Genomic DNA, 19,745 nt, shown 5'->3' on the forward strand with positions numbered 1-19,745 from the left:
TCAGCTGTCTTGCTGACCCAGCAAGAATTCTTATACATTAACTGTGACCCAAGTAGGTTTTTTCAATAAAGTCAATGTGCTACATGAGTAAATAAATGAAGGACTGGAATATACTCAGTTGTAGACAAAAAGTCTATCATGCAATGGGCCTTAGGTGCAATTCTTAATTACTCAATGATGAGCAAAGTAGTGTTTAACTGAATTTAAAATGGGTTATCTTTAAGTATATCATTTTAAATTCCAATAAGCTATATACCATAAACTTCTATAAAAATGGCTACCTTTCCACTAGATTCTGAAAATCAGTTTTAGTTTCCCAAAACTTGGGGTTTTTGGAGCAAATGCTTAGAGATGCTCTGCCATGACTTACCTTGGCTTCCCACTCCATCCCGGCTACTGAGATGCCCAGCAGAATCACTACTGTGATGGCTCCAATAATTCGGATGTCATTGATTTCATCTATCATAAGTATGGAATGTTCCTACAAAAGAGAAATAGCTGTAGACATTCAATCAATGCTTATTAAAAGAATAGACACAGAGTATGCCTGTGTTCCCAGCATGTGTGAGTCAGAGGCAGAAGGACTATCAAAATTTCAAGGCTTGCCTGGTTTATACTACACATTCCCAGTAGTCACACTACAAGACCTTGTCTCAAAACTAAGTACTAATTACCATTAGTTGTCATTCAGGTACCTTATATTTCTAATTGAATTACACATGCTAGTACATCTGATATGGACCCAATAAATCAAGAAGAGCAATTACCAATCAAGGAAATTATAATCTGACTGGCACAGTTAGGTTTTATAAAGTGACACAACAGAAATGTGTTCAGTGTTTGGTATGATTAGTGAACCCATGTTTTAATGTTCTTTTATGATATAAAAGGGAAGAAGAATAAACCTTCATGCTATTGTCAAAACCACACAGTTCTTATTACATAAGCAAATTACTTACAAGTGTTAATGTTGGCAGCATTTTTTTTAAGTTCACCAATAGGTTAAGCTGTATGTGTATGTGTGTGTGTGTGTGTGTGTGTGTGTGTGTGTGTGTGTGTGTGTGTATCCTGTCAGTGAAGATCTGGCAAGCCAATGACTAGGCCCAATTACCTTCAGCAGCTCCACCACAGTTTCGGCAAATCCAACAACATACATAGCAACTGCCACCGCATTGGCAAAGGCAAAGATCAAGCCAATTGCACCACCAAATTCTGGCCCTAGACTTCTAGAGATTAAATAATATGCTCCTCCTAAGAAAAAGAATGAAAAAGTTAGAGTTTTAAATGCCAACAATTCCTTTAATTATACCAGGGAACTCACAAAACAGATTTAGCCATGTATATGAGTGTATTTTCAGAAGAAATACTCCAGAAGACAGGTATCTGAGCTACTCATGCTTACAGGAAGTACTGTGGTACAGTCAGTTCCATTAATAAAACAGGAACTTCAGAACTGCCTTTTATAGCTTCTACAGGTATTTCATTGATCTGAAAGTTACAATTTGAAGGAATATACCTATCACAGGAAAGAATATGGAGCTTCCTGCTTGGTAGTAAGTACTAGTCATCCACAGTTACACAATGAATTTAAAGACAAAAACTTGACCATCGATATAGCCTGATTTTATTAAGACAGTGCTTTTTGTCACATAGTGGAAAATGTTAAGGTTTCTTCAATTTCGGTGTTTTGATTTTACTGTTACGAAATGAAGCTTTCAATTATTTCAAAAAATATTTTTGGACATTTGAGACCAGGCTGCATAATCTCCATCAAGTTTAAATTTTAATAAAGCATCCACATAAATTGTTTCCTATCTGGTCTCATTAGTCATACAAATGATGACAGTAATAAACAACAATATTGCATTTATCAAGATAATGTATGTCAGAACCATGATATCACTCCCAGTCCCTAGGTGACAAACAATGACTACTACTATTTATTATATGATCTTAAGTCCTTAGAAAATTGGACCTTGCCTGACACTGTTACAAACCCAGCATGTGCCACAAGGTGCTCAAAATTACCTGACTGATTGAAGCACAAATAAAATACACTTCACCTAATCCATAGAATAGGCTAATTCATATTAATTTCGGCAGTAAACTTAAATAACTTTACATGGTGTTCATCTTGGTGCCTGTGGTAGCTGTATTCAGCTGTAGATGGGAAGAGACTGATCTGTGCAATGGAAGAAGTCAAGTCTGAATGAAGAGACTGAGAAGCAGTATTATCTAAGGGCAGAATCAACACAACTCAAGCAAGGCTGGCCAAGTACAAGCTCTCAAGAACACAGATTTGATATACAGAACAGGCGACTTAAAAAGCATGAATGTATCTTTCAGGTTGGGCCTGTGCAAAGGCAACTCACCTCCTCTTACAAACCCATTGGTAGCTATTGCTGAAGTAGACAATCCTGTGATAGTCGTCACGACAGTGGCCATCACTATTACAAGAACGGAGAGACCTTTAAGGAGGAAAAAGAAACCATGAACCTTATATTCCTAAACTTGCCACTTCCTAGAACTAGCAGAGTTAAGCACTGATTTGGACTGTGGTGCTTTGAAAGAGAACAGTCCCGGTATGTTCACATTTTTGAATGTTTGGTTTCCAGTTGGTGGACTGTGTGTGGGGAAGCGCGGTACTGGGAGAGGGCTGCAGCAGGCCCAGACTCACTCTCTCTGCCTCCTGCCTGTGGGTCACAAGTAAGCTCTCAGTAACTGCTCCAGTGTCATGCATGCTCTGAACTATAATGGTTATGTGCTCACTCTCCCAAACTGTAAGCAATCCCTCAATTAAATGCTTTCTTATGTAAGTTTCTTTGGTCATGACATTTCTCAACAGAAATAGATAAGTAACTAAGATACAGGCCATAAATTACCTAATTCTAATCTCAATTTTGAGAAATAAAGTCAAAACTGTGAGAGTCAATTATGGTAGCAATCTACATAATAAAGGCAACACAGGCCAGTCAGCAACTGCAGAAAGGCACACAGCTAATATAACATAGATCAAGAGGTGTGAAGCTTCCCTTACCTATTCCAGCTTGACCCACAATCCACGACAATCTAATAAAGAGCATCACACCCCAAATGTTCAACATACAACGTACCTGGGAGAGAAAAAGGGCACAAGACACAGCAATAAAAATTAAACAAGTCAAAATATAAATGTGACTGAAACTATGAAAGTGTTTTGAAATCTAACTCCTTTACCTTAAGTTTGTCAAAAGGGCGTACTGAGGGTTTATGTTAGCTGATGTAAGTAAGAGCCATCTAAGTATGTTTATAAGTAAATGTGCTCACCAAGAGTGTCAGAAACACAACAGAAGACTATTTTTAAGACTACTGACTGTTTGTTTTTGAAGACAGGGGTTTTTTTTCTGTGTAGCCCTGACTGTTCTGAAACTCAGAGATTCACCTGCCTCTGCATCCTGAATGCTGGGAGGCACTAAAGGCCTGTGCCACCACACCTGGTAAGACTTCAAATCTTAAAGTTACAATTTGTCTTTATCATATAAGTTTTGCCTATGCTTTGATAACATCTGCCATGCATGGTTAAGGCAGAGTTAAGGATTGCGTGTACACCAACACAAATGTCAATGGATCACACCATTCCCAAGAATTTAAACTAAGTATTATACTCCCACAACTTGAGCTTATATTAATTTTTTATTCTATGATCCTCTTTGTGTATTGTTACAACTGATTCAGCACCTGGGAGGCAGAGGCAAAATGAGTTCAAGGTCAGCCCGGTGTAGCCCAACCAGGGCTACCAAAAGCAGAAACTTGTGAGTTTCCAATTTTATCAAGATGATGTGTATAATAATAAACATTTCTCCCCTAATGAACATTAATATCATAAAGGAAAGAATACACAAGGCATTACTGGGTCTTCCATAGTACCCACAAACAAATAGGCAGAAAACCAGTAATTCTCTCAAGAACATGAGCTAGGTTTGCTAATCAACAGGATTGGAACCATAAGCAGGGTCTATGCATACATACTAATACGCCCTTGATCCAGCCGAACTTCACAACCCCTTTACTTTCGGCAGTGTACGTAACCACAGCATCCCTGGTTGGAGTGCTTTCTTCTCCATTTGCAAAACCATCCTCAAAAGGTTCCTGGTTACAGAAAGAAACATGAATGCAAATTAAGAATTAAATAATCTTGAATCACTTGATAAAAAACAAACATAACTAAACATGGTTAACTACACGTAGGATGACAAAAACTTATGAGAATGAAATGTGATAAATTACATAGTTTATTTCTTAGACAGGTTCAAGAATGGGGAGTCTGGTCCCCAGTACAGTGGTACTGGTGATGTGGAACCATAAAAAGAGAGGCCTAGTTCAAGGTCCCTACATCACCAGGGAAGCTACCCTGCCAGCATGTCTTCTGGATGTGGGTGATGTGATGCTCTCACCTGCACATGCCCCTTCTACTGCACTATAAAGTGACACAGTAACGGGAAGGTCCTTACCAAAGCCTATAACATGCTGTCTGGGCGTTCATCATTCACGACTGGGAGCCAAATAAGCCTTTCTTCCTAAATAGCTTGACTCAAGTATTTCAATATAATAAAGATAGGTTGCTCAATCAAAGCAATAAAGTAAAAGGAAAACCTAAAATAAGTGTCACTATGACATAAATCCATTTTAATGATTCCAATTTTTAAAATGGGCCTAGTGGTACAAACTTATATTCCAAGCACTCAAAGAGCAGAAACTGAGTTCAAAATCTGGACACCAATATAGGCAACAAAGCATGACCCAGTCTGTATTAATAATGAAAATAACAATAATGAATGTTTTTATACTTTGATGGTATCTGAAGTCTGCAGTGACTGCTGCCTGCCAGATTCATCCAGACAGGACAAAAAATTCAGAGCTACTACTAGGCACGTGGTGGGATGGGCCTGTAATCCCAACACTCAGGAGACCAAGGCAGAAGGACTGTGAGTTCAAGGCCAGCCTGTTCCAGTTCCAGGTAATCTTAGTAAGATTGCATCAAAGATGACAAACAGGCAGATAGTAAGGTCTTGGCTCCTTAGCACAAATTTATATCATCTAGCTGCCATATTCTTTCCCATATCTGAAATATCAACATTAACAATTTAAAATTCCTTTCTTGTTTGTTTGCTTATTTTCACAACAGGATTTTTCCATGTAGCCCTGGCTGTCTTGGAACTTGCTCTGTAGACCAGGCTGGCTTTGAAGTCAGAGATCCAGCTACTTCTGTTGGAGCACTGGGATTAAATATATGCACCACCACTGCCCGGCTTAAAAGTCTTTCCCATCAACCAACACAGAATATTCCCAAGACTCTTAAGATTCGTTCAGAGCCCCATCTCTACACTGACTCTACATGTTCTTAGTCACTCCGGTCTATTGACTTTTTCAGAAATCACACAGTACATTCTCGCTGTTGGTCTTTCTTTCTTAGGTAAACTTCATGTCTAATTCTGTAGCTCTTAGTTTTTTATTCTCTACTTTATGTCTCAGTGGTTCTCACTATCTGTTCAGTCTTTACTGGGACACACAGGGCCAGACATCTCCAAACTAGTACTACCAAGACTTAAGGCAAACTGTACCACTCAGGGTAGAAGGAAACGGCTTAGAAGACAGATGCTCTAAGTCTAACATATGACCTTCAACGCCATCACCATGGTTTTTAATCCATACTCTCAACACCAGGGAACAAAACACAGCTATATTTTGGGCACTAAATTTTTTTATGAACACAGTCCAACTTTTAAGACTAATTTTAGTGCTTCAACACTAAAGTGAATTATGAATATAATAATGAAAAGAAATGAGTGATGGAAAGTTATGTGTAACCACAGAACCACATCTATATACTTATCCAATCTTCCCTGGCCTCTAGCCTATTACTATTCTTCTCTTTATGTACACTCCGGTGTAAACATGGCAACTAGCAGTCATTAACCTTAACAGAAATATGGAGAAATTAGTTTTTCTTCAACGTGACTAGACGTCAGTGTATCACAATCCCAGTTGGGTTTTACTCCCATTGTTAAATGTTTCCCATACAGCAGAGGGGCAAAACTGACTCCAAACAGTAAATAGAAACTCTTAATCCAGATTTCACCATTCCCCCCAGCTGCTCAATTATTCAAATAAAGTCACAAGGAGAAACAAGCCTATCAATTTATTAATCTTGAAGCAAAAAGTCCTTAATTTTCATGCTGCAATAGAAAGCCTATAATATGCACAGAAAAGGAATCTCTTTCCATCTTTGTTTAGAAACTGAATATGTATGTCCCTAATCAGCTACTTTTCCCAAGGCTAAAGTGCAATGTGGGTGTCTTTTGAGCAATGCAAAAGTATGCAGGCATCCTAAAATTTTTGTTGTGGGTGCTTATCAGAATCTCACATGCAAGCTGAAGGTCTAGCAATTATGCTGGTTTCTACCACAGTGTAAACACTGTGAAATACTGTTCAAAAGACAAGTATTTTCTAGCTTTTATGAAATTACTTTAGAAAACTAGCGATGTGTTCACAGAAAACAAAAAGTTACCTTCCTAATCACCCTCTAGCAAACCTCCTTTTAAAAGTTTTAGTATTAATCTCCAAACTACAATATACAACTAAAGCTCGGTGCAGTGGTGCACACCTGCACCCTCACAGTTATGGGGCTGGTCCAATAGCAAGCTGCTGTGAGCCTGAGGCATGCACCCTGAGCTCCAGGCCGAGCAAGGCTACAAGACAGACCCCAACCAACCATCCAAACAAACATCCAAAGCTAATCAAATAACTGTGCTATTTGTGGCTGAATAAATGGACTGAAGTGTGATGAAACTGGGATCGGAACTAAATTAATTTCCCAAAATAAAAAGAAACCAGAGTTTGTTTATTTTGGTGATGTTGGGTATCCAACTCAAGGCTCTACTACTGAGCTCCAGACTCAGTTTTGAGTTGTTTGTTTAATATATGAGCTTTCAAGGAACAAGAAAATCTCAGGAATGACACCCTATACACCTTGACAAAAATTTACATGAAAACATCACAAGTAAATAAAAGTTCAAATATGAAGCTAAGTAAGATAGGCCAAGACAAAGGTACAAAAATAACAATTTTCAGTATTTACTATCTTTTCCACAATAGTAGGTGGAAAGTAAAAACTATTTAGTGGCATTTTAGTAGGTAGATAAATTAATTTAGCATTATTCTAGGAAATACAGCTCTGAAAAAGTAGCACTGTGATTCTGAGTTTGGCGTCACAACAGAAATAAACTCAGAAGAGAAGGAGATGGGAAATAATGGAAGGCAGACGGATGTTACACCTATTGTAACTGGAAGGGTTTCTTATAAAACAGACAGATCCACTAGTACAACTAGAGAGAGTATGTCAGCATGCCTATAATCCTAGTACTGGGACTACAAGATATTCATCTAAATTCAGCCTGGGCTACAAAGCAAGATTCTGTTTAAAGGGAAATTGATGAAAACAACAACAACAACATACAAACGAAGTGTAGAATAAGGGGGCAAGAGACAAGAGAATCTATCAGGCAGCTTAAAAATTCATGAATGGAACTTAGAAGAGGGGCCAGGGATAAACAGCCAGTGGGTGAGTGCATGGGAACAAAGAGACACATAGAGAGAGAAAACATGGGCAGGGTGTGTTTCTAAAGATTCAGAAAAGACAAGAATGGAAGAATTCTAGCTCCCATGGTTATTGTTTCTTTGCAGGAAGTAGGAAAAGGAAGAATTTTCTGTGGACTGGGTGTTGTTTGTCTTGTAGATTCAAAGCTCCCCCTCAAACATGGACAAAGTCAGAGGACACACTGGTATCAGGATGCAGGTCCCTGACTTGCTTGAGACAGGGTCTCTTTGTTACTTCACAGAAGTAGCAAGCTGATTCACAAGCCTCCAGGGACTGTCTCTGCCTCCCATCTCCCCTAAGAAAGGAACACGGTATTACAGACACATCACCATGACTGGGGGTATGGGGACTCTGGTCCTCAAGTTCAAATGTCCAGGCTGGTCGCCAACTCAACCATCCCTCTACTGAAGCCTCCCGTGTGTAGGATTACAGACATGTGTAACCACATTTACCTACAAAAACTATTTTTGTCACAGGTCTCCTCCCTGCACCAGGGAAGGCATTAACGCTGAGGAGTGCAGTCCCTTAGTACAGCGGAAACACTATTATAAAAACAGATTTTAGGCAATGTTCATTAACACATATTCACTTTTAGTACAAACTTTATTTTTTTTATAAAAAGTATCTTTACTCAGTGATTTTAGGCAAACATAATAAACTGTATACTTTTGTAACTTGGGAAGGGGTGTTTTGCAAGAACAGTGGGGCAAAGCTGTGTAATAGTCTCTTTAGGGCTCGGGAAGCTACCACAAGGCTGTCTCTAGAGTAATTTAAAGCCAGCTGAACATCAATACCTTTTAAGTAGGGAAATGAGCCAGTACCTTAATGGTGCCAATATGCAACAAAAGTCCTAAGTAACTCTGATGTTCTTCTCCCTGTGTAGTTTTGCACTCACAAAAGCAGTTTTCTGGGCATAAATAACAACCATATCCTTTGACTCATTAGCACACAGATATTAACACCATGCTAGGTGTTAACATCAGTCACCATGCTAGGGACTTGTGAACCATCTTTAAAGGTGTAATTTATTTTTTCAATAGAGACAAATGAAAAAGGTGTCTCCTACCATCACTGAGGACCTTTTCATATTGAATGCAGCCTCCAGGAAATGTTTAGCCCTGTCAAAGGCTACATACCTTTTTTCAATGCCCACACTTTACTTTTTATGTTATATTCCCTCTCTGAGAACTGGTTTCCTCGGATAGATGGAGATAATAATTTCTCCCCATCAATATCATATCCTGGAAGGTTTTAGGCTCTCTAGATAATATGACAGACATATATAAAGCAAGTGAGATGTGTTTTTGGCTACTGAACTGATACACCATAATTTAAGTGTCAACGTCACAGTCCAAGTGTGACAGCTGTTAAGTCAAATCTATAGAAAGACATTTCAGGTGTTTTTTTTTTAGTCAGCAGATAGTGGGAAAGTTGTCCTTAGGTGACCTGCCTTTTCAATTTCTGGCTACTCTTCAGAAGGAGAAAGTTTAGCCAGCTGACCTATGTGAGTGAGGCTAAGCTTTCCTGGACTACATACACTGGTGTGGTCATCCGCTCTGGCTACTCCTGCTTAGAAGCTCTGATTCATTGTGATAAGGGAAGATCAAAGGCAGGGTTCCCCAGTGCTCTCCACTCCTCTCGCAATGATCACCGCTGAATACACAGATTAAGTTTTTGTCAGTTTTGTGGACAATGAACAAGTCTGCTTTTAGGCAAAGAGATACATATTTAAGAGGAACAAGTTTTCCTTTTAGCATCACCTATGAAAAATGAACCATCAACTACTGTATTACTTTACATAGTGAGCAGGAAGGAAATAGAAGGCACTCATTTAGCAAATATACTAGGATGGCTATTCATTAAAGATGAAATATTGGAAAGAAAGAATATTGGATATAGAAGGTTTTTAGTTTTTCAGTAAGTCAAAATCATATGAACTGGAAAACATACAGTAATTCTCCTGACAAGATCTATTCAATACCACCGACCCTAATAAAAGACAACAAGGGATTGCTACACTGAAAGCCTTTCTCATACTCTACCTATGAAATAAGTCTCGATTCTATCACAATTTAATTGGTGTACCTTTTATATTGTAAATCCAACCTTATAGTGACCTAAAGAGACAGCAAAGGAACTGAACAGAGACAAAGATGGAAAACAGAATACTCAGAGGATGGGATGAATACAGAATAGTAGCTATATCTGAGGGGAAAAGGGCATTTTAGAAGTCAAAATCATACCCTTATTCAAGTTATCCCTTTTCATTACTCTGGGGTCACATCATCTAAATAAATGCCTAAACACTTCAGCCAATCACCAAAAACAGACAAAAAAAATTAACAGTAAAGAGGAATACACATAAGTAAAACAAAATGATCCTTCCCTGAGTTAAGCTTTAAATGGAAAAGCAGTAATGAACTGTGCTGCCCTCCCAGCTATGCACAGTCCCATCTGCTTCTGAGGCCTTCCACTACCGCCGCCACCCACCAAAGTCTACAGTGACAATCAGGTGCTTTCTCCACTAGTGTGCCACAATGCCGAGGAATAATCTGGCTCTTCAAAGTCTGGGGAGCAGACCCTGGCAGAGACTCCCACCCAAAGTAACTCAGGTTTCCTGTGGCAAACACCAGATCCTCCTGTGCCTAACACGGCAAGACACAAGTTTCTTATGAGTTTTAAAAGACACAATGACCACAGCCAGCTGCATCACACCACCTTCGAAGGAACCTGCCCAGATGTGTTCCATCCAGGAAGGGATAGAAAATGTGTGACACGGAACAGGTGTGCACACTAGCTTAACTTTCAAATTTACTGAGGCTGTTTTGATAGGTGGAGAAGGTCAGTCCAACTGGCCAATCATTCAGTCCCTGGGTTGTAATAAGCCACTCAAACTTGCCATCTCCTTTTAGTCAATATTCCTGGTGATACTCAGCTTTCTTATTCCCTTGCAGACTTTACCTTCACAAGCTTGGTGTCTGAGCCTAAAGTGTCCAAGAAGACTAGGAAAATAAAAGTATTCACACTGAATTCTTTGAATTCAGTTTTTAATAAATAATATCTGATACAATTAAAAATAAACATTAAACTGCTAACAAGAGGGAAATTCTCACACTCTTTTTTCTGTTGAGCACACTTTGTTTTGAGGAACAAAGAGAAATTCTAACTTTGAGACTTTCTCTAGTCAAGTCTATAAAACTATGACTTTGAATTTTTTTCAATGTCTTCAGAGTTTACTGCCCAATGAGATATGCAGAAATGAACATGAAATGACACACACACACACAACATTTATAAGCAAACAAAGTTCTCATATTTTTCTAACCAAAGGCAGCTCTAATTTTATTAATTTTCTTTGAAACACCTCCCCTGCCAATTCTTATGCTTCCAACTAGAAAATTATTGCAAGTTCACATCAAAATATTAACTGATGCAATTTTCCTTCAGCTGACAGGTTTTTCTGTTTATTGAGAAGTGGTCTCACCACGAAAAGCAGTCTGGCCTTGAACTCCGAGATTTGCAGGTGTTTGTGTCTGGAGTGTGGGGACTGACGGCACACACCATCACTCCCAATGTGGGAAATCAGTTGTAAACTATTTTCTCCTAAAGGACTTTCAGCTCAAACTCCCTCTGCCTGTAATTTATCTTAAGGGGACCTAGCACTTTCTCCACCCAAATCCTAGATAGACTGAGTCTAGCCTCCCTGACTGGGTGGGTCCCACTGCTCAATGTTTCTGAGCTCCATCAGTGCACGCACCATATGCTGCAGTCCTCTTTAAATACAGCATTCAGAATTTATAACGCACACACTCACCTCCACTCCTCCAGAATGTGTGAAAATGGAATAGCATTTTAACTGAAATACAGTAAACTAAAATAAGTTTTTATGGTAAGCCTTTTCTCTAAATAATACCTTAAAATAATATACTGGGTCAAAGTGTTAGCTCCCAAATAATCCTAGCCCTGCTACTCATTACCTATAGAATTAATTCCTAAAAGTTTGGTTCCAACACCTGTGAAAAGGGATACCCATCACATATAGTTAGAAAAGACAAAATGAAAAACTGTGATGGTTTTATACAACATAAAAACTCTCACACCAGCTAAAAATAATTTCAAAAGAGAAAAGCTGTTAGTATTTTCAAGTTATACCCCAGGATTTCATCATGAAAGCTTAGCCTGGCCTTAAACTCACATTCTCTGAGTACTGGGCTATTATTGCTTTAAATAAACTCAAACTAATACATCAAAAATGTAAAGGCTCATCAAAAAGTTATTTACATCCTAAAAATAATTTTTGGATTATAATACTGATAAAAATCCTTAAAACACCAAAATTTCTCATACCATTAAGCACAGCTTTCAAGTCTAAGCCAAAATGTTACATTAAAATAGCTTACTTAGAATTTAAAATACAAGATATTGTATATATGCATATATGTAGCATGTAAAATACTGTGTATATGTACAAATCTAGATGTCCAAGAAGCTATTCTAATAACTGTTATAATTTTTTAGCAAGTACTAGCTAATTATATCATCCCAAAGCTGCCAATACTTCCTATCCGTGCTGTCGGTGATTGGTGTATTCAGTGTAATGCTCCCCATACAGACTATGCTTTCAAAACAAAGTATTGTTTTACACAAATCCAAGTAGCTTTGGTTAACAATGCTCTATTAATATCCAGAGGCATTAATGCAAGCTCAAAACTCAAGTGCCACACAGATAAAAGTGGTCAGTGTGACCATGTGACTTCACAATGAACCAAGTCAGAACTGCTGATCCAAGTCAAAGAATTCAGCACTAGAACTAGCTCTGCATGTTCTTTACCAAAACTTCAAGTATGAGCTACAAAAGAATGCTTCACAAATAACAACACAGGAATTACTTCAAATCCCACACTACGTGCTAATGTCAACAGATTAAGAGCTTGAAACATTTTAGATAAAATTCCCAGGAAAAATTTACCTTCTGTTAACAAGAAGTAGCCCTGCCAACTTGTATTTCTAATTGTTTAGGGGAAGAAGACCCCAAAATTAGGAAGAACCTGAAAAAACATGACAAACAGCATCCGAACCAAGTCAGCACTGGAAACGCAATCTGCTTGGAACCCATGAGCGGACAGATAGCACTGGGTGTTTCTCTTCTGTCATCTTTCCTATTTTCAGTTCAGGAACTCAGAATCAGAGATGGTATATCCTTTTTCTGAAGATGTATTAGGTGGAATGATCCAGATTTAACCAATGGCCAAGAACTGCAAACTGATAGCCCACCTGTTTGCTCACGGAAAAGAAACCAAAGAAAGCAGGGCTGGGAGCACAGACTGCACTAGTGGAAGCATGAATTTGCTGCCTTTTCACTGAGTCTTCTCAAACTGACTGTGGTAAGAGAGAAGCCACACCAGTTTGAAGTAACAGAACAGAGTCACAAATCAACAAAGGAACTGGGAAAATCATTTGAATTTCTGAAAAAAACAAGAATAACAGTAAGGGTAAATCCCCATAACTAAGCTGGCCCCCAAATGTAGGGGAGATTTCCAGGAGCCAAACAACAGAGGCAGGTACAGAACAGAGACAGTAGCTACCCCATGATGTCTGAGCCTAGCAAGGCACAACACACCAGCAATCATAGCCTGAGCTGCACAGAGCACCCAGGTCAGTGTGAAATACACGGTGAGATACTGTCTCAACAAAGAAAAGGGAAATCAAATTCAGAATATTAAAAATAAAATTTCACAGTCACCACAATGTATTATCTACACATTAATTTTCCCCTCCTCAAATTAATAGATGTACAAACAAATAAAATGTTTCCCATTCAAATGTTTGTGGTAGGAACCAAATGTCCTTTTCAAGACACAAATACTTCAAAATCACTATAGAAGTCAAGGGTAAATCACATTAGCAAAGCATCTAACAGAGATGTGAAAGCTTCATTGGAAACTTCAGAAATTCTAGACTTTGGTACATTTTAAAGAAAAGCACAACATGTGAAATGATAAATTCACTGAATGGACTTCAGGTGGAAATAACAGAGGGGGGAGAAATAGATAGAATAACTAACTGATGGATGCAAGAAACTCAAAAACCTAGAAAAGACACACACAAAGGAAAGTATCTGCAGAGCAAACCTTCAGTCCTAGAGACACTACCCATCCTCTCCTGTTGGCAGACTTCTGTCCAGCAGCAGTGGAGGCCAGACACATTGGGACAGTACAGTCAAAGGGCTCAGGGAGAACCTGTCCACCAAGGCTATAGCTGTAAACTATCAAGTGCGAAACAAAGACATCTAAATAAAAACAGTATGTCGGCAGCCTCCCTCTATTACAAGAAGTTCTCAAGGAAGGAAAGAAACATTAGATGAAAAAATGTATTTCTGAATGGAGTTATTTTGGCCTCAATTTTTATAAAGCTGTATGTTAAAAATAAGGAGTACAACAATGTATTCTTGGGCTTATCATTTATAAGACAATGACAAGGCACTAGAAGTATTCTCTCTTAAGATGCTTGTATTTTAGCTAAATAAACTCAATACACCTAGTAGAGCAAGCACCACTAGCCCCATCATGGCAGAACCTTAGTATTTGTAAGATCCTATTTCAAACCTACCTCTTCTATAGAGGGGGTCAGTCTTACAAACAGCTACAGTGTGAAGCTGTTCAAGTTCTAATTCATTAGTACCTGCAATTTTCTAGGACTTGCCCCATTGTAGAACAGGTTTAGAGAATTATATCCCACTGGGTCTACCTAACCCTACTCCTCCCAGTTCTCGCCTACCTCCTTAAATAGTAATTCCATTCTAAAAATAAATAAATAAAAATAAAACGTAACATTTTTCTTTCCATACACATTTCATCCAAACTTCAGCAAACTCCCTACAATCCTCCCCTTAAGAACCCTTGTATCTGAACCTCTGCTCTACCAACCAGCTCACCTCTGTAAAAATCCTATTCAGCTTCTGTTGTCCTGGCTCCCATCCTTAAACAAACCCTATAGTATATTCTCCACATGGCAATCATTCACATTTTTAAGATTTAAGTCAAATCCCACCAAATCTGAGCTCAAAGCCCTCTCAATGTCTCCTCCATGTTACTGAGAACAAAACAAGTCTTTATTACGAACTGTGAGGCTCAGCACCAGCCTCTAACTTTTGTCACGGTCTTCTCTCAGCAGCCTTGGCCTCCCTGGTCACAGTCCCTCCTCAGTCTCAGGCACCTGTCCTTGCTGAGTCTACAGCAGCCTTCCTGGTATTTGCATGGGGGAATCCCTTTCCTCTTGGCTCGTGTCTTTTATTAAGACCTTGCCTCAACTACTCTAAAATGGCAACTAGGCCACCAATTTCTCTCCCTGTTTTAGTTTCTTCACTGTAGTACACCTGCCTTATTTGCCAACTGTCTCCTACAACTACAAAGTCCTGGGACTTTGTTTTGCTTACTGATGTATCCCCCACACTTAGAACAGTGCTGCTGTTGATGTTCAGTTAGGATTTGGTGGATAACCCATGTCACTCAGCAAGGACCTAAATCAACTGGTATTGTGGACTTCCCAAACACATGCAAAGAAACTCAACTTGCATCTCTCTGGTTCTAGTCCCACAGCATAGGCATGAACATAAATATACACAGATAACGCATCAAGTGCGACGAGTAATGCACAGATCTTTTTCCCGCCTCATTTTAGATTCCCAAATTTATCTTTCATTTTACCCAAGTAGCAGTTGCTACTTCTACTTTAAGAATGAATACAGAAACTGAAAGCCAGACTATAGTAGCCAGTAACATGGATATAGCAGGTCAGGGCCCCAGCAAAACTGAAATATGACTTTCCACATGCAAATGTTTATCAGGGGCCACTTTACTCATATCTGGAAACTATTCAGATACCACCCAAGCTGTGACCTATTCTTTTTCTTCCAGGGTGACTTTCAAGGCACCAAGCTATATCCTGAAATAATTATTTGCAGGGCGTAGAACCAGCCCAGTGTTAAGAGGCAATACAGCGTTTTCCTTAAAGCCTTGTTAAGTGGCAGGAACTGCCAGCCCCGATACATCCAGTGAACAGATCTGCACTGGTACCTAATCTCTGTATGAAAATTAATGAGACAAATGCTCTGATTCTAGTGAAGGACTAATTAACAACTGCACCATCAAGTATCCTCTTCCTTATTGTCAGGATGTCAACACGCTGAAGTGATGATGGCAACCCTTCCAGCAGCTCAAACATCTTACAGCAGGTCGGAGAGATAGCCAGACAGATGTGATACAGAGAAAGACCCCGGTAAATATTCTAGCGTCAGACAGAAAAGCAAGTATGAAGTCTTGCTCTATAGTTTAATCAAAATGGCTAGTAAACCGTTTTCAGTTTCTATGAGATCATTTATTAGTAGTAAATGTGTAAAAGATTTCTTAGGAATTAAAAGGAAAAAAGCTCATTGATAAAACACTGATGCTTCCTTTACTAATGAGAAAGGCAAAACAGGCCGCATCCAATGACTTGCCAATGCTAACAACATGATTCTAACCCCAGGTCTAAGAACAACTGCAAAGGTGTTATTTTTAAAAGAGGAAAAGGTCAGGTGAGGTGAAGTCGGGCTTAGTAAACAGCCAGGTGTGAGAGCCCAGGTTTGTAACCCCAGAGCAGGGCCTCTGTGGCCAGCTAGTCTATAGCCTAATCTGTGAGCCTAGGACACTCAAGGTGAATGGCTTCTGATGAACAATACCAAATGTTTCACCACAGTGGTAGCTCTGCTCCACTGAAACTCTTTCCTAGGGTTCTAACTGCAGTTACAAAAGACAATGATGGATGAGGATACTGAAGATGATGCTGAGTCCAACAGCAGCAGACTATGTACCTACCACCCCACAACTGATAATTATGCTCCCAATCGCACATGCTAAAGTTGTCCAGATCAGTTCTGGTACTCCACTTTTTATTTCTTCCTATAGGAGAAATCAATACTCTGATGGGGGGGGGGGGACACAATTATTTTTAAATAAATTCCTAGCATCAATTTTTAGAGTTCCTACCCTTTTGAGAGAGAGTTTCCCTATTGAGCTCAGTCTGGCCTGGAACCATCTAAACAGCCATGGCTGGCCTTTACCCAAAAGGTGCTCCTGCCTCAGCCTCCAAGGACTGTAGGCATGTACCACTATGCCCTTAGTGTCTGCCTTCTTCTAAATGTCTGCCCTTCTAGGATACTGCTTTCCAGACTATGAAGTCTAGTTATTAAAAGTCCCCAACATAACTTTAGATGATCTCCGGACCTAATCCTTGACCATACTTTATGTTTCTTTATCAACCCAATATTTCACTCATAACTAAGGTACTTCAACCATTTACACACACACACACACACAAACACACACACCTTCTGCCTGAAAAATGTGTCTTACAAAGAATACAACTAGAATTCTCATCACTCAAATCCATCCCAACTTCAATTTTTTCCAAGTCAGGGAGCACAGCCCCATTCACTATTCAATTACTCAAGTCCAAAACCTGAGAGTCAGCCTCTCTCACATCTAATCTGTTTTGCATAAATCCTTATAATCTCTAAGTCACACCAACAGTTTAAGGTTTTCTTTCCAGTCATACCTTAGAACACATTCTCTGGCCAGCAAAGATTTTCAAATAAAATAGATCATGTACTCTGTCCCAGAGCATCCCTCAACAGCTTCCAGTAAGACATACTGGCCTTTTGTGTCTGTCGCATGGACACAGCACGCTTCTTCTCACTACCTTCACAAATAGTCTTTGTTCCAGAACAACATTCCACCCATCAACTTATCCTTCAGGCCTGGGCTCCAATGCCACACTTATTTCTTCCCAAGGCCCAGTCAAAACTGGATCCCATGATACCCTGACTGGTGATGTTTCCTTTCACTGCACCGCTGTGTTAACAACTATTATTGGTTTTATGTCTGTGCAGGCAGAGACAGACTCGCTACTCACTTATCCACCATAAGACATTTCCAGAGCACTGTGGACAACACAGTCACCCCTTACCTGGCCAACAGTTCCTAACTGGAAAGCCACTAGCCTTCTTCCTAGAGTGGCTCATAACAGCAAGGATATTTGTTTATTCTCTGCAGCTGGCTAGTAGGGAAAATGTTGACTTGAAGTTTCTGTCCCACCCGGTCCCAAAAATGGCTCCCACGTGGACAACTGTATCCACATAAAGCCTGAGAGAGCTTGGGAAGTAATTCTAGACAGGAAAGAATAGAGTTAAGCATGGCTTATTGATAGCAGCACTTTCTTGGGTGGGCTCTCTTTGCTAGAGACAAGCGCATCTCATTTAAGAGAGGCTTCCTGACTCAGCTTTAGCAACAAAACCTTGCAGCTCTTTTAAGAGCCCCTGCCACCATACACTTAAATGGTGTTTATGAATAGCTGACAACATGCTTCTTGGTGGTGGCAAGGACCATGAAATGCCATAGAGTTGTGGCAATAAACATGGCTCCGGCCAGTACCTCTGCCATGAGTCTAGACTCTAAGAAAGGTAAGAAATAGGGTGGATCCAGCCATTAAAGCCAAGGCTTTAATCCTAGCCATATCGCTTATCAAATTAAAGACTCATGTGGGTCAGAAAAAGAGAGATATACAGTAAAGATAGATTCAGATGAAGAAAACCTCTAAATGGTTTACAGTGTGTTTAAAAATATATGTAGGCTTGGGAGAGGAAAGAAAAAGGATAGAGTCCTTAATATAAAAAAGAGAGTAGTCGGGTGTGGTAGCACACACCTTTAATCCCAATACTTGGGAGGAAGAGGCAGGCAGATCTCTGTGAGTTCAAGGACAGCCTGGTCTACAGAGTGAGTGTCAGGACAGCCAAAGATACACAGAGAAACCTAGTCTCAAAAAAAAAAATTAAAAACAAAAATAAAAGAAATAAGAGTTTAAAATAAAGCCACATAAAGATGGAAAATACACATAGTCTGTTATTGTGTTGTCTTTGAATTGTTTAAATACTAAGGAAGGAGCAACAGCTAAAAGACATTTGATTTTAAATGCTGTTGGATTAATCCAACATATGTATTTTGAAAATGCCCTGACTTAAAAATTTAAGTCAAAAGGTACGTTACTTTGGAGAAGAGGTTTTACTTTTGTTTCCACTGGAAATGAGAGGCTGTGGATTCATTCTGGATTAAGAAAAATAAGGTTTGATCAAGAAAGACGCCCCCCCCCAACCCGAATCTCTGATAGGAGCAAATGGCCCAGATGTCTGAGTTCTACATCCAGAACAGCCTCAAGACTGCTAGCTGAGATGATCAAGCCTCAAGGAATATTCCAGCCAGGACTTGACCTTAATTCTAAATCTTCTTTAGTTCCACATAAGATTATCAGCACCCTCAGTTAGCAGGAAGTAGCCTGGAAAACTATGCCCACATTCACAAAAAAATGGATTATGGATGTTTTTCTTTGTTTAGAGTGTTGGTTACAAGTTGTATGGATAAGGGTCAGGAAGAAAGCTAAACAAGTGAGATTCAATTCATAGTTCTTGTTTTGAAAAGGGAGGGAGTGTTGTGGAACAATGGTTTTACCCTGTAAAGACTTGTTTCTTGTACTTGTTTAATAAAACGCTGAATGGCCAGTAGCCAGGCAGGAAGTAGAGGCAGGGCAACGAGAACAGGAGAATTCTGGGAAGAGGAAAGGTCAGTCTGCAGGCATCACCCAGACACAGAGGAAGCAAGATGAGAATGCCTTGCTGAAAAGGTACCAAGCCACGTGGCTAACATAAACAAGAATAATGGGCTAACTTAAGATGTAAGAAAGAGTTAATAAGAAGCCTGAGCTAACAGGCCAACCAGTTTATAATTAATAAAGACCTCTGTGTGTTTCTTTGGGACTGCAGGACTGGGCAGGACAAAAACCTATGTCAACAGGAAAATACTTTAAAAGATCAATGACAAAGACAACTCTAGTCTTTTTTCCTAGTAAGTTTGTAGAGCATTTATCTTTCATGTCCTCTGATCTCCCATTGCTCTTGGCATCTGTAACTTAATCTGCTTTAGACACTTCATGGATGGTATAGCACTCAGTTGCCAGAGTATAGTACATGACAATCCAATACTAGAACATCAAAGAAACTATAGATAGCATTACTAATAAG

At 39.4% G+C, this 19,745-nt stretch overlaps 1 protein-coding gene across 2 annotated transcripts in view; it reads right to left on the reverse strand.

Moving 5' to 3' along the window:
* Slc12a2 (solute carrier family 12 member 2) overlaps positions 1 to 19,745 on the reverse strand; it is a 66,193-nt gene that overhangs the window by 42,972 nt on the left and 3,476 nt on the right. For both annotated transcript variants that reach the window (XM_075968620.1, XM_075968619.1), the window contains exons 2-6: positions 4,009 to 4,128; positions 3,038 to 3,113; positions 2,373 to 2,468; positions 1,112 to 1,251; positions 371 to 481 (exon numbers count right to left, since the gene is read on the reverse strand). In XM_075968620.1, the coding sequence (XP_075824735.1) occupies positions 371 to 481; positions 1,112 to 1,251; positions 2,373 to 2,468; positions 3,038 to 3,113; positions 4,009 to 4,128 (543 nt within the window). The remainder of the gene's footprint in view (positions 1 to 370; positions 482 to 1,111; positions 1,252 to 2,372; positions 2,469 to 3,037; positions 3,114 to 4,008; positions 4,129 to 19,745) is intronic.

This window comes from Microtus pennsylvanicus, chromosome 4 (assembly GCF_037038515.1).
Source record: "Microtus pennsylvanicus isolate mMicPen1 chromosome 4, mMicPen1.hap1, whole genome shotgun sequence".
Taxonomy (NCBI): Eukaryota; Metazoa; Chordata; class Mammalia; order Rodentia; family Cricetidae; genus Microtus; species Microtus pennsylvanicus.